The sequence below is a fragment of the Chelmon rostratus genome, chromosome 3 (assembly GCF_017976325.1).
Source record: "Chelmon rostratus isolate fCheRos1 chromosome 3, fCheRos1.pri, whole genome shotgun sequence".
Classification (NCBI taxonomy): Eukaryota; Metazoa; Chordata; class Actinopteri; order Chaetodontiformes; family Chaetodontidae; genus Chelmon; species Chelmon rostratus.
In genome coordinates this window covers 14143371-14171309 of record NC_055660.1, presented here as the reverse complement: position 1 = coordinate 14171309, position 27939 = coordinate 14143371, and the positions used below count along the sequence as shown (strand labels likewise).

The 27939-nt window shown below is 42.0% G+C and overlaps 1 protein-coding gene across 1 annotated transcript; it reads left to right on the top strand.

Annotated features, from left to right (window-relative positions):
* The first annotated feature begins 120 nt into the window (after positions 1-120).
* LOC121604091 (zinc finger protein GLIS2-like) lies at positions 121-27939 on the top strand. The gene is made up of 7 exons (XM_041933495.1): positions 121-531; positions 17877-18065; positions 19394-19587; positions 22455-22640; positions 23518-23651; positions 24251-24369; positions 25062-27939. Exons 2-7 carry the CDS (start codon positions 17900-17902, stop codon positions 25739-25741), a joined length of 1479 nt encoding a protein of 492 aa, XP_041789429.1. The 5' UTR covers positions 121-531; positions 17877-17899; the 3' UTR covers positions 25742-27939.

The window sequence follows — 27939 nt, the reverse complement described above, 5'->3', positions numbered from 1 at the left end:
TCTCTTCAGCACCCCCATGCTTCTCTCTCTCTCTCTCTCTCTCTCTCTCTCTCTCTCTCTCTCTGTCTCAGCCTCTTCCCTGCTCACCGCCGCTGGAAGCTCAGTTGACCAGCGTCGCAACTGGGCGATGCGCCTCCAGGAGAGCCTCTCTACCTTTCTGCGGCGGATTTGACATTCACATCGCAGCCTGCGTCCTCGCATTTAGATGACATTCAGTTTGTCGCCCTCATCAGTCATTTCTTCAGCTCACCCTAATTTTTAGAGAAAACTATTGACAGGACAACGTTTTCGGCTGCATATCTGAAAACTGACCACTCGCAACAGGCGTTTTTCCCTCCCTCTCTCTCTTGAACGATCCCCTGTGGGAAGATTTTGCTTCAGCTAATAACTTCATTGAAGATGTTACGGGAAACGGCGGACAAACTCGCGTGATTCTGGTAATTTGTGTCCTCGGTTTGTGTGTGTCGGAGGCTCAAAAAGCATCTTCAGGGAGCAGAGGAGGCTGTTTGACTGTCTACAGGCTGTTCAAAGGTAAATCCCAACATCAGTCTAATGTGCTTCTGTTACTGGTTTCAAACATCTGTGCTGCTCAGTTATGAACTTGTTGTGGCACTTATTGGCTTTTTATCCGGCATGACATCCCCACACCAAATGTTCCTGATCAGGTATTTCTATGATGACTAATAGGGATTCCTCATTCATGCTATATACACAGCTTTTGACATGAGTCACAATTTTTAAATAGAAAACATAATAGTTTTAGAATAAACAGTGTGCATTGTGTGAATGTGCATGTGTGTAATCTGCAAAAAGCTGCTATCAGTGTAAAAATGAACATCCACTAAAAGTTAAAAACCATCATTCTAAACATTTTTTAGTCTCAGTGACAATTATTTGAACTCTCAACTGGAGATTTATTTTTCCACACTTAGTTTTAATGTGACATCCTCCTCCTCCTTATTTACTGATGTGGAGCTCCTCAAGGGTCTATCCTGGGTGTTCAGTAATTCTTCTTATGAACTTACAATTACTCAACTTGACAGTCAAAAGAAATTTGATCAGCAATGATTTCGATAATTGTTAATATTCCAAACAAAACACTAAATATTTGGTTTCAGCTTCTAAAATGTGAGGATTTGCTGCTTTTCTTCATCTCATATAATACAAAACTGAATATTTTTGGCATGACAGGACATTTGAAGATGTCACTTGCCTTCACCACCCTCCTGTTGATTATGAGCACATGAAACTCATATTTCTCAGCAGGAAAATTACAACATTATTCATTTGCTCGTATGACTTACAGCAACCTATATGTTCAGTCCTAAAGCAGGAAGTCACTTGGCAGAGGTTAATATCTTGGCTACTTTCTCACCTGTGCACACCTGGTCGGACTGTAGGTCCCACTTCTTTTCTGATGATGGAAAGAACAGAAGGTGTGAAACTCTGTTCACCAGTCCAACAAGCACTTCATTTAAGCATAGTGGCGCCCTTTAACTGCAGGTAAAGTTCTCAATCCTACTACTTAACCAGGACTAACAGGATCTGTCGATGCCATTAAGTGGGGCTTTAGTGTATGAAATGATTCTTTCTGTCCACAAGGCTATTAAGCTACTACCTGGTCTACCTGTAAATGCAAGGCCAACCCAGTTTCTAAGTGTAAAACCTTGCATCTGACCAATAGACAAGCCCACACTCACACGTACACCCCCACTGCACCAACTTCCAACTGGAACAGGGTGGAGGAAAGACCTTTACTTCCCTTTTTTCCTCCTAGCAGTTTGGTTTATCTAATCCTACAAAACCTCCACCCCCATGACACCACTGCAGATCACCAATCATTACTCCTCATCCTCCCTAAAGAATGAGTCCGTCCTCCCATTAGAAAAACTTCCACACTCCAGCTGCACTGATTTTCATGCTTACATTTCAACCAAAACCCTACGGGGTCCCAAGAGGTAGGGGAGGTTTAGGGAGTGACCCACGGTCGTGCCAGCTCCACTTGAGCCCCTTCCTTAGTTTTCCGTGATGCATCATGGTGGTCTGGGTAAAAAGTTTTTAAGGATGTGAGTTTTTTTTTGTCTGACGGCAGCAATGTGCAGGTTGCAGCTTGTTGCATCATTCTGTTCTCTAAAGGTTGGACAAATGCTCATGGATGGATTTTAAAAAAGGCCCGGAGCCAAGCAAACTCCTTTCCTGTTGTTGTTGGGTGCGTCTGCCTTTCAGCCCACTTCCACCCACACTGTCTGCTGCAGGGTGTATGAGTGTTGCTCATACATATGGCATATATGAGTGTATGTGTGCATGAATATTAAAATAGGCATATGTAGAAAGGAAGGAAGGAAGGAAGTTAGCAAAGCATGATAGAAAGGGAAAGGAAATAAAAATGGAATAATGAGAGCAAGAAAAAGTAAGGAAGAAAAAAAGGGGTGATGGAAGCAAGAAACAAAGAAAGCAGGGAGGCAAAAGCAAGCACGGATAAAGCTAGGGAGGGAAGAAAGTGAGGCAAAGACATCAAGAAGTGAAATAAGTACACTGTCTCTGCACCAAGTCTGGCCTTGTTTTCTGTCATTCCTACTGTCAAGTCTCTAGCGAAGCAGAAAATAGCTGAAAGAAGTACTGACACTAAAATGCACTGGGATGAAATTGAGCCACTGTTGAGTCAATATAGCACCGACACAATACAGGGTTAATGTCACCCAGTGGCGATGTGCAGAAAACCTCCCAACAGAAGAGTTAAGTTGATCCAGTGACCCGGCAGTAATGTAAAAAATAACAATAACACTGGGTCAAAACAGCTCATTTAATGAGTGAGGGTAACACAGTGCTATATTGACCCCACACTGAGTACATTTTAACCCAGTGCCCTCAGTTTGTAAAAAGGATGGAAGGAAGCATAGAAAGGCTGAAGGAATGACTCAAGGAAGGAAAAAGTGGCACAAGAAGGAAAGAAAAAAAGTGATCCAGAAAGACGAAGTCAACAAAGTGGAGTAAAGTAAAAAGCAGAGGAAACAAACAGTGGAAGGAAAACGGGATGATGAAGTTGAGTCAGGAAGGAGAAAAAGACAGATGATGGAAAGTGAGGAAAAAAGAAATGGAAGAAAGGAAGAAAAATGCAAGGAAAAGAAAGAAATAGGTGAAGAAAGCAAGGGAGGAAGTGGAAGGAAAAAAGGAAGCAAAGTGGCAGAAAGAAGATAAAAGTGAAGGAAGAAAAAAGACATGAAGGAAGTAAAGAATTGTAAAAATGATGACTGAAGGAAGGATTAAATAAGATATGAAAGAAGTGATAAACAGAAAAGGAAAAGAAGTAAGCAAAGAAAAAAATTGAGAAGGAATGACAGAAAGAGAGAAACAAAGAAGTGAAGGGCACAGACAATGACAGCAAGAGGGAACGGAGGACAGAAAAGGTAGCAGAAAAAAGTACAGCAGGATTGACAGAAAAGAAAGAAAAATAAGGCGAAAGAAACAAAGTGAGCCGAAGAAAGAAAGTGAAAAAGGAAGGGAGAGGAGAAAGAAGGTGGAGTAAGTAAAGAAAGAAATAAGCGAAGGAACGAAAGACCCCGTTTCAAACTGGTAAAATGGGGCATAGTTGCACAGGGAGTAGAGGTGGACCTGCAATGACTCTCCTCGTCCTCCTCCTTGGACCTCCTGAGCTCCCCAGCCTGAGACCCCCCACCGAAGCCCCCCGTGTGGCTGCTGGCCTTGGCCCTCTCCTTTGCCTGCTGTTTGCACACGATGGGTTCAGCAGGTTCAGATCAGCTATAAAAGCACTTTTCTCCCCTGCGGCAGAGGCAGGAGTCAGCAGGCCTCGTCAGGGAGGAGGGTGAGAGTCGGAGGAGGAGGTTCTCCTCTTTTACATGACTCTTTCTGACTTTCTCCTCTCCTCTCCTCTCCTCTCCTCTCCTCTCCTCTCCTCTCCTCTCCTCTCGCTTGGCTCGCTGGCCGGTTGTGGTATCGTTTCTGGGCCCAGCCCTGGACCAGACATTCATTTTTCTCCTCTTAGTTTCTAACCACTAACTAACCACTGGCTCCCTGCATCCCCCCCCCCCCCCCCCTCCTCCATCTGAGGAATGTCTTATTCACCTCCTCTCTCTCTCTCTCTCTCTCCCTCTCTCTCTGTCTTCCTTCACTGATTCTTACATGCTAAAAGCTTACGTGCATCCGTGCCAACATCTGCAAATAAACAGAGAAATGAACGCACACACATGCTTTGAGCAGACGTAACACAATTCGGTAAACATACAGACATGCACACACACACACACACACATTCACACACACACACACACACACTTCACTCACAAAAGCCCCCCCATCAGTGTGTGCCGACCACCTGTGAGGGTACACACACATCCATAAACCTCCCTTTCTTCTCCCTCTCTTTTCCATTATCCTCCTGAGAGCCCAGCGCCGGGGCCTTTACTTCCAAACCAAACATAGACCAAATTCCGCAAACCCCACCCCGACACCCCCCTCCATCACTCCCCTTCTCCCTCTCTCCCCCCTTCTTATTCTCCTCTCTCCTCTCCCTCCCACTCGCCGCCACTCGCTCGCTTTCTTTTTGGTCTGTGTTTGAGGAAGGAGGCAAACGAAATGCTGGCTTCCACAAAAAAACAACAAAACAAAAAAGGCCTGACAAAGAGAGGGAGTGTACCGTGAGCGGAAAAGGAGAGGGAAAAACGGATAAAGAAAAAAGGATGTCTTGGCAAAGAGGGGAATTATGATTGTGAAGAGGGATCAAGTGCCATGGCAGATGGGCGTAGAGTCAGAATTGGACTTCTTCTGCGTCCCAGTGGCTCAAACATGTGGACCACAATGAACAGACTGTTAGCTTACTTCTCTTCTTCTTTCATCACTCTCTTTTCTCATGGCTCCTCTGATGATGCTGACCCTTGCTTTGGTTGCAGCCTCCACAGGCTTTTAGCTCAGCTGCGACAACAAATACTTTGATCCTTTGTAATCTGATGATTATATCTTCAGAAAATCAATTATTAATCTTTTTCGTGAAATAAGTAAGAATATAGCGAAAGTGCACATCACAGTTTCCCAGATGCAAAGGTGATGTCTTCAAAATGCTTGTGTTGTCCAACCAGAACCTGAAGGTGTTTCATTGACTGTAGGTTAAAACAGACAGACCACTTTAAGATAAATGACTTAAATGATTAACTGAATATCAAAATTGATGTTATATATTCTGTCAGTTGAATAAACTATTCGTCATTCAGCACTGTTTTCCGCTTGGTGATTTGAACTCACCATGTTTCGCACAAATAATTGCATATATTTGAGTGATGGGTCGCAGTAGGCATTATTGGTCTAGTAAAATAGAGACACTAATAAAATCCTAATAAAAAAGTTGAGTTAGTTGCACCCGTGCTGCCAGACAAGAAACCAGTTACAGGACTGTTCTGCAAATGGCCGGATTACATTAAATGACATGGGAAATAAACAGTGGTTATGGTTAGACAGCAGCAACACTCAACAAACTGTGGAGTTGGCTATTAAAAAGGCTAAATGCTAATTGCAAGTGTGCGTGCACTTCTGTCACTCGCCCATCCGCTACCTTTTCCTAAATGTACCAAGTAGTTTTGTTCTCCAAACTGAAGCAAACTCTCCCAATGACAAGAGGACAAACGTCTGAGCTTGTCGATGGTCCTCTGCAGCAGTGATATCTGTTATTTTGGGAGTCAATGGCAACCGACCTTTTCAGTCATTTAGGTATGAGCATGTGTTGTGGAAGTACTTGTCCTCTGTGAGGGAGTCTGCTGGTCACTGTTGTCCCCTGAGACTGAATGATTTCAGTTAAAAGTTTGCTGTTTTCAATACAGGACTGGTTTTGACTGCAATGGTGAAATATCTGCATGTGAACATAAGTAATAATCTATGAAATCAAGTCAACTTTAAACTTTCAGTAGTGAACTTTTCCCCTGCTGATTCACTTTATATCCATCAATCTGTATTGTTCAGTTTTCGTGACCTCTCTTGTTGTCTCTTAATCTCTTGTTTTCATCAACTCCCTCCTCTCCTCCTCCCTTAAGGTGGAAAAACACAGCTCAGGACTCTGAGATTTAGCCCCAATCAGATTCATGCACTTGACACAAATCCAGAGAATGGGGATGAAATCAGAAGGTTATTTTCTCCAGCGTCAGGAAGCCAACTTAACAAGTGATTGTTTTGAGGACTTTTGAGGGAAACCTTCGAGTTTTCTTACCTGTGTGGCAGCTTTTCCCCCATATAAAGTGCTCGTGGCAGGATGGAAAAGCTTTTAGGTGTTTTGTCTCTGAACTTCGCCATTTTAATGTGTACAAACTGGCTTTTATTCAAATGGCATGTAGCTTCTGTGCATGCAGAGTTCTACAGGACTCATAATGTCTGTTAGCATTAAAGCATTATTAATTCTTCCTGCTTAACTCTCTGCTGACTTTTTTCCAGCTCATTACTCTCTTATTTGATGGAGCCTTTTTCCTTTCGCTCCCTCTTTGTTTCCCCATCGAGAACGAGAGGAACGGCCCGCAGTACAGCTGGGATTGGTTATTATTTACTGGCTTGGCACACACACACACACACACACACACACACACACGCACACACACACGCACACACATGCAGTGGAAACAAATTGGGTGAATCTGCTCTGCACGTAGGAATGTGAGGCGCATGTGTTTGTGTGTTTTAGGTCTGGATGACAGAGCTGAGGGAATGAAAGAGGGATGGAGAGGCTGAAAAAAGACAGAAAGACAGAACAGAAAGAGAGAGAAGGAAAATAAAATTGATTTCTGGGATGCAGACGGCTCTTGGCCTCGTCTGTCTTGTCTGACAACAAAGGTTAAAAACACTTTTCTCCCTCACTCTTTCTGCCCGTCTCCACTGACCCCCTCCTCCCTTTCTCTGTCTTTCATTTCCGTATGTTCCTTCCCTCTCTTATCCTCCCTCTCTTCATGTTTTCAACACAACCCAGAGTACCTGCACTCATGCTTTTTAAACATCCCAGGAACTTGTCCTTCACCTTCCATCTTTAGTCTTTCTCTTTCCCTCGCTGCTCGGAGGGCGGCGGTGGACGAGAGGATCTGGGAGGGGGAGGGATCTGTTGCTCCACTGATGCAAAGAATTACAGGGAGGGAAAGCAGAGAGGAGAAGTGGAGAGGTTTCTGTGTTGACCTTGTCCCGCTGCCAAACGGTTGGATGGTGGTAGCGGTGGTGGTGCAAGGGATTATGGGTGGGGGTTATGAGTGAGGAGAAGGGATACAGTGAGAAATAAATGAGGAAGCCTAGAAGAAATATTACTATGGCTGGAAAAAAAAGCAGTCGAAAGAAAGCCTGAATTCAGAGGCTCAAAGAAAACATGAATATGATTAAACTGCGTCTTTTTTATTCATCAGATCAATTGAAACTTATTTCTCAAAAGATTTCATGTCATCATTATTTGGTGAAACACACCGGTGGAATGTTGAAGCATGCAGCTGTGCAGAAAGTGCCTGGTCTAGTGGTCAGATGTGAAGTTATTAATGACAAGGATGACATTATATTTGGGCCCGTGTTTGTTACACTGAAGAGACATGTCTTGCTTTCTGTAAAATAGTTGATGTAAGTTAGTCTGACCCCTGACTGTGCTCACTGCTGGTGCTGTCCTGATAGGCTGCACAGGAAATGGAGTTGCTGCACTGGGATTAAAGATGTCTTTTAATGTTTTGTTTCCTCTTTTTGTCAACGGAATCAAAGAGGTTTTGTTAAAGTTCTTATTTTTAAAACCACATTTTTAGTCTTCTGTTGTCAACAATATTGCATGTTGATACAGTTCCAGAGTTTAACGACGTCGGTACCATCTTTTTCCATTTCCTGTTTGATTGTGATGTCCTGCCCAAACTCCCTGTTAGTGATGATAACATAAAGATTCAAGAATTAAACTACAAATGTACCTTCAAAGCTCTATTGATTTATTTTCATCTTTTTAAAAAAAACCCTATGGACTTGTATATCTCTGCCACGGGAAATACTACTTTATGATTTATGAATGTCCTCAAAGATCTTGTCAACCGTTGCAAATCAGCGCACGAGTATATTAAACTGCTGGATTTAATGTGACCATGAAACTGATGACACAGATGTGTTGAACAAAAGCTTAACTGACATTATATTTTGGTCTCCAACTCCTGAGGAAATCTGTCTCGTTAGAAGCTAATTGCTCCCCCATGTTCAGCAGGTAGTCACTAACTTTGTCCGGCTGCTGTTCGGTGCGGGACAGGTAGCGTGCAGTAGGTGTAAAAGAGTTTTCTGCCTGAAAACAGCTGCTCGATGTGGCTGGAAATAACACCATGAGAGAAATTACGCAAAATAGTGAAGCAAGATCAAAACAATGTGCTGAAAAGCTCCGTAGAGCCGATGAGAAAGCAGGCGTAGGTCATAATGTGGGCTTCTCACTATGAGACACTCCTCTTACATCACATGCAGTCATTCCATCCAATTAATACACGAATATTGATCAGTGCAGCTTCAAAATATGTTAATAACAATGATTTGCTCTCATGTTTAAGTGAAGTGAGTAGAGCGCTTCTGTAAATATGCTCAGTTTAAGTCCTCCAGGAAAGAAGCAGATGCCACTTTAGCCACAGCTACTCCCTGATGATTCATACACACTTTCTCCAAAACAGTATCAGCTCAAAGTGTGTATATCATGACTATACATGGTTAAGTTCATCTTTGAGCTACTAGAGGATAAAGTGGGATGAGGTGGGTTTATCCTTTATTACAGCCCTGCTGCATCGCTCTACCGACCGACCGACTTCCCATCTACCTCAAAGTATTTGTCTTCGCTCTCCTGTTTGTCTAAGAATGGACTCTCTAGCAACAGGTAGCAACCCACCTGCTTGCTTCCGACATTCCCAGCATGTCTGGCCATTTTGAGCTTCTGTCATTAGAAAAGTAAAAGAACAGCCGACAACAAAGCCGTCGATTCTGTGTTTACATGTTTTAAACTGTGTCATCTGAGACACACTGAATAAGTAACTCGCCGTCAAATAAAAAATGGATCCATAAGTGCAAGACACATCAGAAATTGTTTTTTTTCCTTTTTACTGAAACTAGGCCTCGACTGATGTCAAGCATAAGCTATATATAATCTAAAGTACTTTTAGAATGCTTGCTGCACTGGAGGACCACCAGTAGAAGACATTTCAAATAGTGTCATGTGTGCAACACTACTAAGACCACAAAGTTGACTTCTTGCTACTTTATTGTCAATAATTTATGATTTTTAAGAGTTGGGACCCCCCACCTTCTCAAATTCTGGCGTCCTTTCTGCGTCTTGGAGTATATTCAGTCCTAAAGTGGCTGCTGCAAACAACGCCATGCAGTTTTGATAAAACCCATGCAAGTAACGAGCAGCCAATTGTGTTTTTATTTTAGACTAATCAAATCAATCTGCCCCCAAAACATTTCAGAAATCTTAAAGTGACTCAGAAATTAGTTTAGAGACGTACAGAACGTCTGGAAAGAGCATTTTTTTCACCGAAGAACTCCATAATCCCCGTCTTGAGAGATTACTCCCCCGCTCCTCCTCCCCTGACAGCCGCCACCACTCCCCTCCTAAATGGTAAAGACGCCAGTGTCAGTGCGAGAGACACTGCAGGCTCGACTGGTGGCTATTGCAGACTTGCTCTGCAGAGTTGCATCACTTAGCGCTGCCGAGACCCAGGAGAGAGAGAGAGAGAGAGAGAGAGAGAGCGGGAGGGTAGTGCTGAGGCAAATAATGGGAAAAGTGTGAGGGGAAGAAAAGGGTGGGAGCCCACGTCTGACTCCCACAGTTTCTGTCTTCCCCTCCCTCCTTTCCTCTCTCTCAGTTTTTCTACTTGACGCTTTCGCCGCCTGCTCGTTCGCCGTCTCCCCGCGTGTTGCCATTTTTCTCATCCGGAGAGAAATTCACTCTCCTGAGCGCTGGCACCGGGAACATGGTGTGAATCAGAGCTGACATAATATAAAACAGTGGTTTAACACATTCACAAGCTGCGAACACTGACAGTAAATTTCCTCTTGCTGCTGAAACCACCTAACTGCACTAGCGGTGGTTTTGTTTTCGTGACTTCAGTTAGAGACGTGATATGATCGTTGCTGTTTTGGGTGATGTGTGGAGGCTTGAGCTCTCGAAAACAGTCAAAAACACATTGTGCAATTTGAGAAATACTTGGATGTCAATGAGGAGAACTCTTGTTTGTCTTCCTCCTTTACAAAAACAAACTTTTGCCTCTGAGGACAAAAGTATGTTTCGCTTGTTGCCTCCATCTCACCACAGCCTGTGCGCTCAGAGGAACCCCCTGCTGTTTTCGACATACTTCTCAACCCTCTCTAGCCTTACAATTCCCTTTCCTCCTCAGCACAAACTAGTCTGTCTTTTTGTCTTGTCCATTCAAATGTTCCCTGCTATATGCTGATCAAACAGGTGTCCAGTTACAGCCATTTTCAGCCATTTCCCATGAATGCACCTCAGCCTCTCAAGTCCTCCTGTCTCTGTGTGCCTCCAAGTCACGAAAACAAAGCCTCCTGTCATCCTCGCTGTTGCAGCGGCATTGCGTAATACCTTATAAGGACATAGGATGGAAAGATCAAAGGATGTACTTTAAAGCCTAAAAAAACAAGGGCTGACATTGATCCATCTTGATAAACTGTCTTTTGTCACTCGCCCCATCCCTCTTTTTCAAAAACTCTGAAAATACAAACTTCAATCTTAAGATTTGGGAAACTTGAGCTTAAATCTTCTCAGTTTTAGCTCTAGATGTTCTCTGTTTAAAAGAGATCACATCATGACGTACACATGAGGTCAAGAGCGACTTATGGAGAGTGATACGATGTGTTTTTCTGCTCCGACAGAATGGCAAGAAACTGAAGAAGAATGGAAAAGGGAGTTCAAAAACACTCGGGAGAATAAAAAATGGGAGAGAAGAAAAAGGAGTGGGAGGTGCAGGGGGCAGAGGAGAGGGGAGGAGAACGGGAGAGGTATGCTCTGCTGGAGGACTGGGAGAGGAAAACCACAGGAAGGAGTGAGAGGGAGGGAAGCAGAGAGAGAGGAGTAAAAAAAATGGGGAGGGAGAGGCCAGATCAGGGCGCCGTGGAAGCAAAGGTTTCCTGTGAGAGGGGGAAAGACTGTGTGTGTGTGTGTTAGTGTACGTTACACCCGAGGGGGGCATTCACTCTCTATGTGTGTCTGCAGAGTTTTATATATAATTGTGTGGAAAAAGTGGCTTAGTTTCTCGCATGTTTCCATGAGGAACCATCATATATAAGTGAGATTTTGCGTGTATTTGGATGTTGCACGTGCATGAAAGAGCTGCGGTGCACAGAGTTCACATGCGACCGAATGTATGTATGTGAGCATGAGCATCGCTACTTTCCTGAAACACTACAGCTGCGTGCAAAATGTTTAGTTCGTGCTTATGTTGTTTGTTTAAGTATGAATTGATGTTTATTTGTATGTACAAGTGAGTATGCATGCATATGTGATTGCAGTGAGGTCGTTTTTGCACTGTGGGGACATTTCGGCCGATCCTCATGACTTCAGAGAACTGTTAGAAGACTAAGACTTGGTTTTAAGGTTTAGAATTCAGAGTAAGCGCTGTGGCAGTTAGGGTTAGGGTTAGGGGCTAGGGAATGCATTATGTCAGTGAGGATCCTCATAAGCACAGACAGACAAATGTGTGTGTGTGTGTGGGGGGCTACTCCTTACATGTGTTTAGAATATTCACTATATGTGGCTGTGCGTGCGTGCATGTGTGCACAAGTGCATATGTTTGTGTGCGAGTGTGTGAACAGTCGAAGTATGTGTTTTGCTAGGCGGTAGGGGATCCATAAGAGGGTCCGGGCATGCTGCCCAAACGCAGGTCATTGAGGGAAAAGAAGGGGAGGAGCTGCTGGAGGTTGGGGGGGGCTCACGTGTGGTTGAGAGTTTTGCGCATGCCTTCTGGTGTGACTCCACACTGCATGCGTGCCTGGATACATATGGTGCCGTATGTGCGTGCCGTCACAATACCTCCAAATAACAGCGTGTGTGTGTGAGAGAAGTCAGCGAGGTTGCTGTGGAATGTGAAACCAGTGTGGTGAGGTAGCTGGCAGGCCAGCAGAAGGACCTAAACACTGACTTCATTGTGGTTTAGCCTCTGCCTCATATTATGTCGGGGGATCCTGTCGGTGATTGTGGAAGAATGTGTGGTGACAGCAAGTTTAGAAGTTAAAGAGGTGTACATGTAGCTGGAGCGTTGCCAGTTCGAATCCCAGACTGCGTTTGGAAATCCTGCCAGCGAAAGTAAATTAAGAACGCTCTCACTGCCAGCTATATCATTAAAGAGCCATACAGTGAGACACCCAATAGAGGTTTGCAGTTGTGTCAGAAATCTACTTGCAACCCACGTCTGGCGCCGTTTAGGAGTTCCACTGGAGGCAAATGCTGGCTAAATATGTAACAACTGGCTCGAAAAACACATCTGAAAACTTTTTTTGTCTATGGGTGTAAAGTGAAAAGTCTGCATGGTGGATTCATTTCCAAACTTATTATAAAGATACAGTTTTACATTTTGGGAAATCTGTTTGCTGGTGAGAGTTTGATCAGAAAATCGATACCACTCTCAAATCTGAGTGCGAAGTGTGCAGCTAGAGCCAGGAGGCGATTAGCTTAGCTTAGCGTAAAGACTGGAAACAGAGGGAAACTGCTAGCCTGGGCTCTGTCCATACTGTGAAGCTTAGCACAATATATATCGATTGTTTCATGTGCACACAAACGACTGCCTCTGTGTAGAGCTTTGCCAATATTTCACTATCGATAAACTGCATGTAGGGCTCTATGATCTCCACAGTTCAGAAAACATGAGCGAAATCACAGAACTTGATTTAAAAAAAAAAAAAAAAAACGTAATCAAACATAAAACGCAGAATCTTGTGGAAATTAACAAAATGTGGAAGGAGTTTATAAAAATCAGGCATCACACACACACGCAGACACACACACACATTTTGGGGACATACATAAACTTACATTGATTTCCTGGAGACCTTAACCATAACCACTACTTGCCTAACGCTAACCTTAACGCAAGTCTTCATCCTAAAATTTAATGATTTACATTAAGGGGACTTGCATTTTGTCCCCATAAGTGTCAAGTCCCCACAATGTGACTGTGTAAACAGATTTATGTCCCCACAACATGAGTAATACATGGCCACACACACACATACAGGCAGTAGTTTTTTAGTCGTGCAATATTGTGTTACATCAAATTCACTGATATTGATTTGATTTTGAATACTTTCTCATTGAATTGTTGACATTTTTTCAGACGAGCCCTAATGTTCTGTCTTTGAGCCCACAGGCCTCCTCGACAGCTCAAAAAACATGTTTAATATTCTGATTTCATGACAATTACTAACCCTAACCTCAGCTGATTGGCTGGCTGATTGATTGTTGATTGATTCTGACGGTACATTTAATGCAGTGCTACACCTGCAGAGCTCCAAACGAGTCTATTTAGATTTCTGACCTTTTCTGAACATTTTGTTTATAACTGAGGTCTTTTGAGGGTACTTTGACCTCTCACCAGCATAAGGTTGCTATGTAGGATAACATGCACATCAACACTTTGTTCATATCCCATATAACATTCAGAACTGTTGGACTCTTGCTCTCCTGACCTCTGGGTCAACTGGCTCTGGCTGGACTCAATGACAGATTAAATGGAAGTATGGCAGTGGTGCACGGCACAGATGTCCACGGGCCTCAAAGTGAATCAAACACCCACATTCCATCAACTTGGGGACAAGAGCCTGGTGCTTGTGATGGCGTGGGATCTAAACATAAATGGCGTCAGATGAGCTAGCTAGCATCGGTTAGCATCTCGTTCCATTACATTCGAGAGGAGGCAGAAATCTATTCAGCTGAAATCCTCAGCTTCAGAACAACAGATGTAAATACAGTAGTAGGTTCAAACTATGAGGAAGCAAATCCAGTGTCAACAAAACAAACCAAGATATGAACTGACATTTTAACTGTTGAGAACTCAACTTGTAACTTGTAAGTGTAAAGAGTGATATATGCTGGAAAACCTGTAACTGCAATCCTGCTTTCTAAATGACTTCAAACATACAGAATATCTATTGTCCTCAAATATCTCGGACTCACCCTGCGACATGCCGCTGACATCCACAAACGCTGCCAACAAAGACTCTCTGCCCTCCGTAAACTCAAAGCACTTTCTGTCGCCCCCCCCACCTTCTGTTGCAGCTCTACAAAAGTCTAATTCAGCCGCTCTCTACTGTCCCGGCGGTCTCTTCACCATGTTAACTTCCTCCAGTGGGAACAAACTCATACACAACTCATCCAAAGCGACCCCCCCCCTCCCCCCACATAGTTGTGTTGTTGTGGTGTATAATGTAGATGTTTATGTATTTATGTCAGGCTCTATCTATCTATCTATCTATCTATCTATCTATCTATCTTTCTATCTATCTATCTAATTAGAAATAATAAAATATAGTCATTTATAAATATAATTTCAGCCATGCAGTCTACTACTCATACTTCTAGAAAACTGATTTACAAAAAGATGTCAAGTGATGGAAAACCGAGCTGAGCTCTTGACAGAAACAGATGACTGAGGATGAGCAGGGCAGCTCTCAGGTGTGAACGGTGTGTGTAAAAAACAGAGTGTGCGCTCTGTCATCTTTCAGAGTGGCTGTCAGACATTTGTTCGCAGGTTTGGTCCACTTCACTGCAGATTTTTCCCCCATCGGTTTCCTCCTGTGAGATTCTTTTTTTTTACCCCTTTGAAGCAGATGTCTGGGTCTTGACTCATTCGGCCTAACAAGAACTTGTGAAGTGAGTCACGGACCAGCGTAGCTTTTTGTCTCATGCTTCACCCAGAGTATCATACCGCTACGGGTGGAAAACTACTGCGAAACCTTGTTAAGCCCGTCAGTGAGGCCCGACCACAGAAATGTAGAGATCGCAGTAACAAACCCGCATCATAATGCTTCTCAGAGCCTTTTCCCTCAGGAACTGAGCAACAACTAAAAATCACAACACAAGATTTGACCCAATTGACTGCCAGGACAGAACATCTAGGTTGATGTATTTTCTGATGTCAGGAGTAAAAGAAGCTGATAATTTCAATTATGTTCAGCGGAGAAGAACCGTTGTGTGCTGGAAACTGATTTCAAGCTCAACTTCTTTCTAAATTAAGCACTTCTATGACTTGTGAATGTAAGACATGCACTCTCCTCTCACCTGTTATTACATACGGCATGATAGGCCTTTTTACAGTGGTCATATTGACCATTTTGTCATTGTAGAAAAAAAGCACAGGTGTTACGCCGTGACAGCGAGAACAGTGAACCAGCACACAAGGCAGCACCCTGACACTGAAGCAATCAGTCATTTTATATTTCACACTTGTACTTTTCCAACTGTTATGTGTCAAAAGATCCTGTAGAGTCTGTAGAAACAATCGTTTTTGGGCCTGAAAGAGTTCACAGACACATCTGTTTACTGAAGTGTCCTTTCTTTACATTTAGAAGTGTCACCTTAATTAACCTTAAGTTTAATATGTTTATTTATTTAAAAAATATGCTTTAGCCGGAATAATTTCACTGTATTATTTGGGACAGTTTGTTAATTTGTTGTAATTACTCTAACAGGTATTTTATTATCATTTTAAGATAAGATAAGATAAGATAAGATAAAATAAAATGAGATAAGATATGCTAAAACTTTATTGATCCCACACTGGGGAAATTACAGACAGCAAGAATGAAAATGAGGGCTAGAAAATTACAAATAGATGATAAAAAGGATCTGAAATAAAATCAACTACATACATCATCATACAAAAAGAGTATAAAAATAATGTAAAGCACAGTTTCACAATGGAAAATTTTGGTTGCACCTGATTAAGATATGGATAAAAAATACAGTGGTTTTGGACTATTGCACGGTAGAAAATATAATATAATTAATATAATGTAATACTACACAAGATAGTTGCACAGATGTAATGGATATTAGCAAATATTAAGATAAATAACAGCTCTATCAATATTACTGTTAATGTGTAACAGGGAAGATCATCCTCCTTGCCTCGAGGTAGTTTCAGTTCCTACATGCTGTTATTTTACTGGGGGTGTTTGTGTGTAACCGATTCAAGGAAATCTTAGGCTGATGTCAAACACTCACACAAGTTTTTCATGCCGCGTGTAGCGCCGTGTCTATGCGCTGGCTTCATGTGGTTCATGTTGTTTGGAAGCCACAGTGTTTGAATAATGATTTAATCTGATCTCACACGATCTGACTGTAGCGGTGACTAATGTTGCTGGAATCATTTCACAATAATTCAAAAAGCCGAAGTGATTTTTAGAGCTTGGATGATGTCTGTAGCTGTCTATGAAAGCAAAGCAGACATTTATACAGAGGTGATTTAAATGCAGTTGGCTTTATTTCTCTCATACACTCACACTTTAGATCTAACCCTGCTTTGCACTGATAGCACACTGGTGCAAAGTAACTGTACTCACCTGACTGGTCAGTGTCCCACTGACTGGACACAAGGTTGTTTTGACTGATGGATCAGACTTGTCTCCACTGTGAGGGCAGGCAGGGACTTCCTGTAACGGTTAACAGCCACAACAGAGACCTGAGGGTCCCTGTCAGAGAGAGAGGTAGACCATGTGAAGGTTAAAGGAGGCACAGAACAAATAAAAAAGCAAACTTTCTATCTAAATTAATTGGAGAAAGGATCATCATTCTGGTACAAAGAAACTACCCTGGCTTGTTTGCATTTCTTTCAACCAATCACAATTGCTAAGACTAAGCACAGGATGTAGCTTACATAATGGTGTTGGGGAGGACTTGTTTTGGTGGAACATTTGCATGCGGAGAGGTGAGCCCTGGCATAAAAATGGCTAAATCCCTGCAAAAGAAAAGGTAGCAGCTGCCAGCTTGTTTACGTTCACCCCATTAGCAACCAGGTTAGCGTAACTTATCGTTTGCAGTGTGTAGGTTGTTGTTGTTTCATGTCTTGACAGGAACTTTGAAATTGGTAACATGCAGATAGTGGAAGGCGACGATAATGCCACCTGAAATAGTCAACCAATGGCAGGCTTATACCGTAGCATACTTCCTGTGAATCTGACTAGTAAACTCCTAAATGCCTGCAGTCCTTTGCATCAGATACCTATGGAAAATAGCATTTATTTCATCCTGTGAGATAAATTGAATGATTTATATCATATTTGACATATAAATCATGATTTATTTGATCACTATATTGATTAAACTAAATAGGCAAAGTAGCTAAAGTTGTCAAATAAATGGAGTGGAGTAAAAAGTACAATATTTGACTTTGTAGAAATATTAAGTAGCAGAAAATGGAAATACGCAAGTAAAGTACAAGTATTAAAAATTGTACTTAAGTACAGTTCTTGAGGAAGTGTAATAGTTGCTGTCAATTGCTAATGTTGCTGTGTGTCTGGTGGATGTGTGAATCAGCAGTGGTGTTCTGACAAATTCACCATACCAACTTTATGAGGTGACATCATGTGATTGTTGTGTTTACAGCTTGTTGCACTGCTGCCAGGTGGACAAACAAATGAATGAATGCTGCTTTAAGCATGAATCAATAAGCAAAAACAAATTTTGGTTCCAGAACTGTGTGAAATTTAAAAATAAAAATCACTTATACCATCAAAAACAGCCATGCTGGCATATCATCCAAAGCAGAAGCTAATCATAATGTGTCATTTTGTGCAAAACTGTTGCAAAGATCCAACAATGAATAATAACAAGGAGTGTGTGGTCTCAGATACGCTCAGTTGGAAATGGATATCACATTATGGGCCTCTCTCCTCAGGCGTGCAGGAGTAACCGGCAGCCATGCTCTCGTTGGACGAGCCACTGGACTTGAAGCTTCCTTCAGGACGGACAGATGGTCCAGTGAGATCAGGAAAGAGGGCTTGTCCCCCCTTTATCTGCGCCCCTCTGAGCGCCACACGACCACGCCTGCTCTGTACAACCTTCCCTTCACCACCCTCCTCCCCAGGTAAGAGGCAACCAGGAAAACTGATGCACAGCATACAGAATTCTTCTCCACAACCATCTCCATTGCTTCTCCTCTGTTTCTAATACACACAACATGCCTCAGCTGCTGCCATGTTGCAGTGATTCAGACTACCACTGTGATAATGCAATAGCACAGTAAGTGGATTCTATGTTCTCACTTTCCTACTAACTTAATTCTGTAAATCCAATGAATGGAGGCCTCTGTCCTCCAATAGACACACAATGTCACCAGATTTGTCAGTGCAGCTCATAACAAGAAGAGCGTGACACTGACATGAAGACCCAAAAGATAACAATACCATGGCCTCTGTGGCAGTCTGAATGGACTGTATGACTCAATAAGAAGCAATATTAATCAGTATTTTTTTTTTTAACAAACAAGCACATAGAGAAATTACTTCTCTATGTGGAATTTAGAAGGGGTCCCTCTAAACTTGACTTGCCTTTCATTTTTTTCCCTTGTTTTGTCTTTAGAGCAAATTTAGTTCACTGTCAGTGCTGTTATTGACCTGGTTTCCCACATCAGGCACCTGGTTTTAGCTAAGAAAATGAAAAGCTTAACAAAGTTTGCAGCTTGAGACTCACGTTTTCTGCAGATTTTATTAGGGACAACAAGAGGGCAGAAAGGAGAGTAACACTGGTCTGACATTAGTCAGGTGCTTTAACACTTCTATGCATTAAAAAACCTCAAAAAGAGAAGGCGAGCAAACATCTTTCTCATTTCACCTCCATTTTTTTGGTGTGTGTGTGTGTGTTTTTTTTTTTGCTCGGTTTGTAGATGTGGATCATGGCTGGCAGTAAATTTCAGACCCCGTAAGAAGTTTCACTCAGGTTCCAAACTGGTCGTTGGTGAACGTGTCGAACGGTTCAGGCTTGGACCACCGTTCTGGACCGACGATGAAAGATTTTACCACGTTTCTTTAGTCACATATTGCAAAATTTAGATAATCCTAAATCACACAGTGTACAAGGTAAAATATTGATTAAATATATCCAAATGTACACTAACAGCAAACAAAGTGAAGCCAATGTGGAAGCAACTTAAATCTGCATTCATTCTGATAGCATTCAAGTCACTACCATGGTGTGTCGTCCAGTTCTCAGTCAGATCCAATCAGAATAGAGGCGTAACAATGTGAATCTTCCCCAGCTCCACCCTCTCACCCAATACGGTTACTCCTGACTCCAAAAAACCAAGATGCTGATGGCCGTAGTGCCAAACTTGACACTTGCTGATGAGCCATCAAGTTTTACTTCAGTGAGACAAATGTAGCATCATCCCATTTTAAACTCTAATCTCCAATCTAGATTCCCAGTCTCCCTCTCAAGAACGACCCGGGTCCTGCTTCAGTCCTCCACCCATGGACCTCAGCCTGTCACCCTCCTCCCGCCATGCCTCCTCCCTCTCCCCGTCTCCTTCCTCCCCCTCCTCCCTCTCCCCTTCCTCTCCCCTGGAGTCCCCCCACAGCAGCAGCAGCCCTCAGCCACATCTCTTCTCACGGGTGAGTGCAGGTGTTCGCACAGAGAGACAACACTGATGCTTTCCATTCACAAACGTACCGTGTGATATATCTCGAAACAAAGGCTGCGCGCGCACACACACACACACACACACACACACACACACACACATTACCATCAGATCTGTCAGTGACAGCTACAGTTGCATTTGCCATTTTAAAGTGGATCTTCTCATAGATCCTTATAATCTTCATACGTGGTTTGAAGATCTGATCGGAAAGAGACCTTATCTGTTTCACAAAAGTGATTTGGAAGCACTGATAACAAATGTTGGCGGGCCAAATTTCATTTTGTAAATGCTAATGTAAGAACAGTTTCTTTCTATTACTGAAACGATTCATGGGGGGAGGAAATGATCTCGTGTTGAAAATCACAGCATGCATGTTGCAAATGTGGTGAAGTTTGGTCTGTGGGCCTTGCCTTGCATTTTGACAAGTACCAATAAGAGTTTCTGAAAGTAGCTGCTATTACACACTATAGGGCAACACACACTGGTGGTAGGTTATATGACAAGTCACTGCAGGTTAAAGGAATAGTTTGACATTTGGGGAAATTTGCTTCCTTGCACGAGTTACATGATCTATACCATTCTCATGTTTGTACTGTAAATATGATGCTACAGCTAGTAGCCAGCTAGCTTAGCCTAGTTTAGCATGAAGACTGGAAATAGGGGGAAACAGCTAGCCTGGCTCTGTCCAAAGGCACAAAATCTACCTACCAGCACCTCTAAAGTTCACTAATCAATATGATATAAGCAAGTTAACAGTTTGCATAGTGTGAAGCTTTCGTAATGAAAGCAGCTGCCTGAAGCGGCTCAAAATGACACTGAAGAGCAGTGAGTTGGGGGACAGACAACTAAACAATGAGCTGAAACTCACGATAAAGCTCTGTAAAGCAGGGGGAGCTGCAGCTTTATCTGATATTCCCTGCAGGCTCCTCACTGACCCCTTTCACAGCATCACATTGTTTTCACATTGTCATGTGATGAACTGTGATTAATACTTAGATTACAGGTGCTTTAAATTCAAGCTCTTCTGTTTCACAAAGATACACGTGAGGGAAGACTGGACTGTTTATGTGTATCTTCACGTCAGCAGTTAATTTTGTCCAGTCTTCTCAGAATAATCCATCCAGCTACTGATTGTGGCTGAATGCGCTCTACTCTTCTTCAACAGGACTGAATTGAATTGGGATCCTGGGAGTGAATCTAATTTGTCTGCACACAGCCGTCCAGTGACTCTGTTTAAATCAAATTCGAGCCATGCTTGAATGGTAAAACTTTAAACACATAGCTTCTTTGTTAGAATATAAAATCTCCCTTCTTGACTCAGAATCATTTCTTAGCTCAGAAAGTACCGACTTTAAATTGTCTAACACATTAAACGTAGACTATGAGAAGCATTCATCACATCCCCCAGACATGCTTCAAAGACTTCTTTGAAACAATTAGCAGCAGCCTTTTTTCAGTAATAATTCGTTTAGCTGACCAGTGTGAATTTCCCTTCCAATTCTAAACATGCCGAGCACTAGTAACTGTGATAGTCCTTAAAGTAACCAAGACAAACTAGTAATATTTCAAGAGCAGAGGCTCATCTAGATTGCACAGCACCAAGATTGTATTTTTATTCTGTCACCTTCTCCTGTTATCAGTGATAAATCATTCTGCTTTTCAGTAAGGTCACAAGTGAGGTACCACAGGGTTCAAAACTAGGCCCAGTCCTTTTCTCATCATTCAGGCTGGAGCCTCGGACATACATATGTCTGAATCTGATATTTTTACTGCCGTCCCAATGTTCATGAAATAAACATCCTTCTCTCTGCCAGTGTTGGATATGCTACAGTGTTTTAGAAAATAGTGACATCAAATTAAAACAAAATTACACAGAATGAAACTTGTTTTTCTCTCATCCAGTATTGAATAAGTAGCCAATGTTGTGGGTGTGATTTGTCAATACTGTCTGACCTTTGATAAACAAAATAAGGTGCTGTGTCTCTCTGTTCATGATGCAGCATAAATCAGAAGTTTTAGTTTTCGTCACTCTAATCCATTTTGGAGAAAATCAGTCACATTGTCTTATTAGGACTGTTTTACTGCACATCTTCCACAGTTAAAAGTATGTACTGAAACTAAAATCCTCAACAAAAGCTTCATACCAGTTTAGATGAATAGTAGATCCAAGCCAGTAGACTGCCAGACACAGAAAACAGTCAAGGAAATTGCTTAGAGGGTATAACCCCTGACACAATGTGACTGTGTGTCATTCTGTTTACAAGCTGCAGCCATTTCCTACAGACAAGACATCCATTTCATGTGAGCCTCCAATGGTGAAGTATGGAAGCGACATTCGATATGCTTCATGGTCCTGGACACATACATACCAATAAAATATAAGCAAAATTGTAAAGTATATTTACTATTTTGTTCTGCTTAATGCAGATGTATCAGTCCCTCTGTGTTTCAGTGTTTATGCTGCATTCATGCACTGCCAGTGGAATGGGAAATTTTATGTTATTCTGACAAATACCTTGAAGTCAGAAAAATATATCCTAAAAGGTATGTTGTTGTGTTGCATATTTGCAGTGCTTAAATAAGTAAAATCAGATGCAAACAAGCATAATAAAGCTCATTTTAACTTATACTACTTTAACTCATTAACTGAATAGATTTTTTTTGTATTAAAGCTGGATTTTATCTGCCAGTGATGGAGGCATGTTGTCAGAAATCCCAAATATCTCTGCCTTGGAATCACTTGGCTTCTAGTAATTGTAATCTGAACGATATGACGTGAACAAGGTGTGAGATGATCCTACTCAGTTGATGTGACCTCTCCATCTTCCTCTCTTTCAGGAACCAGCTCGACATCGAGGTGTGGAAGGCGCAGCTTCACCACAGGGGTATCCCTTCTATCTGCCGATTGGAAGTCCGCCAAGGGCGTACAGCTTTCCCTCCTCCATGTTCATTGGTCAGAACAGAGAGAAGCAAGTTTCACCAGAGCCCTCATTGGACGGTCAGCTGGCCTGCCGTTGGATGAAGGTAAATGAAATTATGACACAAAAACAAAAGGAAATCAAGGCACAGTGAGGGTCATGTGTCAGTATTCTTCACAAATGTGTGTTTATTAAGAAGTGCAACTCTTACTGTGACCGCTAGGTGGTGCTGATAACTAAATATAATTATCACTGTGACTTAAGTTTAGAATACTAAAAAAATTGTCCTGAAATTATTACAATTTCACACTCAGTTCATCATTGTAGTCATTCATCAAACAGAAAATGCTGGACATTTATTCCTGCATGTAAAGTGTGGGGATTTACTGCTTTTCTCTGTTGTGTTATCATTTGAAATGGAATATTTCAGGGTTTTAGATTATTGGTTGTATAACAAAATCTAAAAATGTTACCTTGGCCCCTTGCAGCTTGTGTTTTTACAGTATATTTGGACAGTTTAAATACTAAACACTGAATTATTTCAATGTGCTTCACAATCTAAAAAACAAGAAACAACAAGCAGCACCTAATAAGGGGCACTGTGCATGAGGAAAGTTGCAAATCTGTAACAAACAAAAAGAGTCTTCATGTGAAGTGTTTTAAGATAGTATGAAATGGTTTTGATGTTTTAATACACTCAGTCAGGTCAGTACACTTGTGATAAAAGTGAAACCTGTTTTTATAATAATAAAACTTGATGATATCATTAAATTGACATTCAAAAAAAGTAGAAAGGTTCAAGCCCTTATGGAGGAGAAACTTTTAAATGAAAGAAAAACAAAAATATATGTTGTGTGGAGCAACTACTAAACTCCTGAAAAAACAAATTCAATGATTATTAATGTAGTTGTTTGACTTTTCCAGCAGTTATGTCAGCAGTATCATATCTCTCTCTCTCTCTCTCTCTCTCCTCTATCTTGCAGTGCCACCTGCTGTTCGACTCGCTGCAGGACTTGGTGGATCACATCAACGACTTCCACGTCAAGCCTGAGAAGGATTCTGGTTACTGCTGCCAGTGGGAGGGCTGTGCTCGAAACGGGAGAGGTTTCAATGCCAGGTATGCATACACTGTTATCGCTTAGCACCACTAACCAATAGCTACTTCATTCTTGAGTTTAGAAAATCTCATAAAGAAAATGTGCATGGTCAGTACCCAAAATGATATCTGGAAAAGACTCATGTAATAATAATAATAGCCATAATTATATAAAATCATACATACAATGCGAGAAAAGTAAACTGCATAACTTTTGATCATATACATACAAACATGCAGACAAAATGATCCAAATTAAAAAAAACAGCATGTACTTTTCACCTTGTTTTTCCCCTTAAGAAGCTTTAAGGCTCTTAAAATCATTCACTGTCTGATCACATGCAGCGTATATCTGCTTTTTCTGGATGTTTATGCTGAGTGAAACATTTAAAGCATCAAATCAAATCATTCATCAAAAGGAAACACTGTCAATGTCTTGTGTAAATGTCAGTGTTTCAAACCGAATTAACCAGGACCAGTAGAAACCACACCCGTAATTCAAATGTCAGCTGCCACATCTCTAATGTATACTTAGTGTAAAGCAATTAGTGGTTAGTGGTGTTAACAGTGTAAACGTGTGTGTAGTATGCCACAGTTTTATGATGCTTCATGTTTTATAGGTATAAAATGCTGATTCATATCCGAACACACACCAATGAGAAACCACACCACTGTCCCACCTGTAACAAGAGCTTCTCACGTCTGGAGAACCTGAAGATACACACCCGCTCACACACAGGTGAGTTCACACTGGGAAATGCAGCCATGGCAGCTTTAAAGAATCAAGTGTCGCAACATACATAACTACTGACACAGTAAATGTTGTATTACAACAACAGCTACAGAAATAAGCCGTGCAATCGAAAGCTCCTGGTTAGATGTCTTTTCACACCTGTTGATGAAGTGCTGTAACACAGGAATAGGTTGAATGACTGTTTTTCAGGTGCGGACAGGCTCAATATTAATTGGCAACAGTCTCATCCAAACAGCCCATTCAGTAGCTGTTTTGCAGCATCAGACACAGTAATTGAATTGTACAACCCTGAGCTGTGTAAAACACAAATAAAACCAGAAAGCAATCATTAACTAATGAACTGTGTTTACTGACGACAGTTTTACAAAGTGTTCCTGAGCCCATGTAGTAACGCCCTTTATCCAATCATGTGTTTAATAAGTGGTGAACCACTGAGCCTTTCCAGGATGCTGTTACCAATCGACCTGTTTACCTGTGGAATGTTCCAAACAGGTGTTTTTGGAGCATTCCACAACTCTCTCTCAACTGCTCAGTATGGCTCTTACCTGCAGTGAAACTTATTCAAACCAGCCTTCTCTAACTTTATTTGTATTTTTACCGTAATCAAGTAATTTCTTCATCCTCCTGTCCTCACTGTCATTTGATTTGTTCTTGTTTGCGTCTTCTTCCTCCTCTAGGAGAAAAACCCTACATCTGCCCTTACGAAGGCTGCAGCAAACGTTACTCCAACTCTAGCGACCGCTTCAAACACACCCGCACCCACTACGTCGACAAGCCTTACTACTGCAAGATGGCGGGCTGCCTGAAGCGCTACACAGATCCCAGCTCGCTGCGTAAGCACATCAAGGCACACGGGCACTTTGTTGCCCAAGATCAGGGTGCTCCGAACAGGCTGGGAACGGGTCTGGGCCTCCCTGGGCACCAGAGCACAGCTGAACTGCCATCTGTAGGCGGCGCCCACATCATCATCCCCGGGGCTGCTGCAGCTCTTCTCGGAGGCCTGGGAACCTCTTTGCCTCTGTCTGCGTTCTGCCATGCCAGAGCGCTGGGCCACCATGGGGCGCCGCTCTTCTCCGTGGGCGGAGGAGGAGGCAGCACCATAGGGCCGCTCGGCCTCTCGGACTCTCCCCTGTTACACTTTGGACTTTCAGCTGCGTCGATGTTAGGCCTGAGAGCACTGAGAGGTCTGGGACAGATGGCAGGGAAGGAGACTGAAGGCGAAGAGGAAGAGGAGGAGGGAGAGGAGGGGGAAGTTCTGAACCTCTCTGCAGGGGTGGGGCCCAGACGAGGTGACCCTTTGTCCTGGGTGGTTGTTCCTCCGAGGGCACTCCTGCTCAAACCAGCTGTCGTCAGCTAGGATGTGCACTCAGCAATGCATAGAACCAGGGAGTGTGTTTTTCTGTGTCCATGTTTGCATGTATGTGTGTGTGTGGGTGTGTGTGTGTGTGCTCACAGACATACATGCATGACTATGATGATTGTGTGTGTGCATGTGAGGGATCAAAGGGTCACTATCACCTCCAGAGCCATTACAAGCACTTCAGTCATTCCAGCCCAGAAACAACTCAAGACAGTTTTTGCGTTGATGTACAAAACCTAAACGACCTTCAGGTGTTGGGTTGCAAAAGGTCATTAGCTGCCTTGAACATTAAAGTGTCAATTCACCCAAATTACAAAAAAAAAGCATTCTTGCCATGGAAATCCATTTTTATCTGCTGCCATTTTGAGATATCCTTCTTAGATTTCTGCTAAAAACAGCGCTAAAAATAGGACATTTTGATATTTCATTCAACAGTGAAATTCAACTTAGATCCACAGAGTCCATTATTTTTAATTTATGACAAAGTCCAGTACCTGCAGGAAAAAGGTAAATTAAATTAATGTTAATAATAAAGTGTTAGCCTGATAACATGCTAAATTAACATCCCATTAGCATGCTTTTTGTTCAAAGCACTGTGCCTGCAGTCAGAGCTGCTAGTGTGGCTGTAGGCTCATAGTCTTGAATTCCATACATGGCTGTGGCAGATGTTTTAGAAGTGGATATCTCAAAACCTCTGAACAAAAAAACATCTACCTGCATGGCTTGATGTGTAACTTCGATGAACTAACCCTTTAATATCCCTTGATTCACCAACCATTCATGGTCAAAAAACACTTTACAGAGGACAATCACCTATATTAGAGTTACTAAACCAGGTCATGAAAAGAGCAGGTACACTAACCACTTTGTAGTTTTTAAGTTTGACAATCCCCAGTGACCCATTTTCTTCTCATAACTAAAAATGGGGAAAAGCATGATTATGGGGAGCAATAAGAAATACAGTCCATACACAATAATTTAATGGATCATTAAAGATCAGCGTTGCAGACTCAATTAAGATCTACCTTTGTTGCATCCATCCATATTTTTATCCCTCTGAAAAATTTGTGCAATTAATGGGAAACATTTGAGTCCCGTAAAATGACACCTGGTTTTCTAAATAATTGGTTTTGTGATTTTAGTACAAATGTTTACAAAATATTTATGTTTTGGAGAGAATAATTCTGTGTTTTTGAAACAGATTTTACTTCATTATCTGGTCACAAAGTGGATTTAAGGGGAATTCAAACCCTACTCAAAGAAGGTTTCTGTGGATTGAATCTGGTGCATTAGTTGTCATGCATGACACTTTACAGTAAGGGTGTGCTGTGTATGCAGTGGGCAGCCCACAGCATACACAGCACACAGAATAATTAGCTGCTCAAGGAAAACTGAACCTCCTGAGGCTTCATGCCATGGATCATCATTTCTGACACAGTTATCTCACTGATTTCCAGAGAGACCGTGACTTGGTCTAGGACATTAAAGACACTACAACGTGTGATGAGAGATTATAATCCACACAGAGCTCCATGCTTGACCATGTGATTTTTCAAGTCACAAGAAGAAAGACAAAAATTGTGTTGACGCAACTGAATGTAAATTTGAGGTTATCTCCCTTGTTTGCAATTCATCTAGCTTGCTTTCAGTTAATCCCTCGCTCTGTCATTTCAAGACAATGATCTAGACAGGATCAGCCCTGCCTTGTAGATGAGACATTGGATTGATGAGGACAACATTCAAGTAGGACAAAAGTGTGTATTAGGCAATAACGCGTACACATTTGCTTCAGATGAACAATAAAACATGAAAAAGTACACAAGAAGAAGCCAAACGATGGTTTAAAAAACTGTCTCTCGAATATTTTTGAAGGGTGAATGTTTGACAATGGCCACATACGGCCAGTATCTGTGTTGATTTATCTTGTATTCTTGTTTGCACATTGATTTAACCTAATCAGTATTTCAAAGGTGTCCAAGTGCCTTGTGTTTCAACCGAAATATATCACACAATATATGAAGAATATTTACACAAATGTAAAGTGTATAAATGTACTTTTCATTACATTTTAGAAAACTGAAATTTAATACCATGACAACAGATGTGATTTGTACATCAGGGCCACTGCAACACTTTCCAAGGACGTCACCAGTGTTGATGACTATGACAATGACTCTATGTCAATAAACACAAAC

What these genes read in the sequence shown, in the direction of transcription:
- LOC121604091 (XM_041933495.1), top strand. Translation starts at nt 17,900, where the DNA reads ATGCTCTCGTTGGACGAGCCACTGGACTTGAAGCTTCCTTCAGGACGG. An exon ending in TGGCCTGCCGTTGGATGAAG is followed by an intron (nt 22,641 to 23,517) that starts GTAAATGAAATT and finishes TCTATCTTGCAG; the next exon opens with TGCCACCTGCTGTTCGACTC. An exon ending in GGGAGAGGTTTCAATGCCAG is followed by an intron (nt 23,652 to 24,250) that starts GTATGCATACAC and finishes CATGTTTTATAG; the next exon opens with GTATAAAATGCTGATTCATA.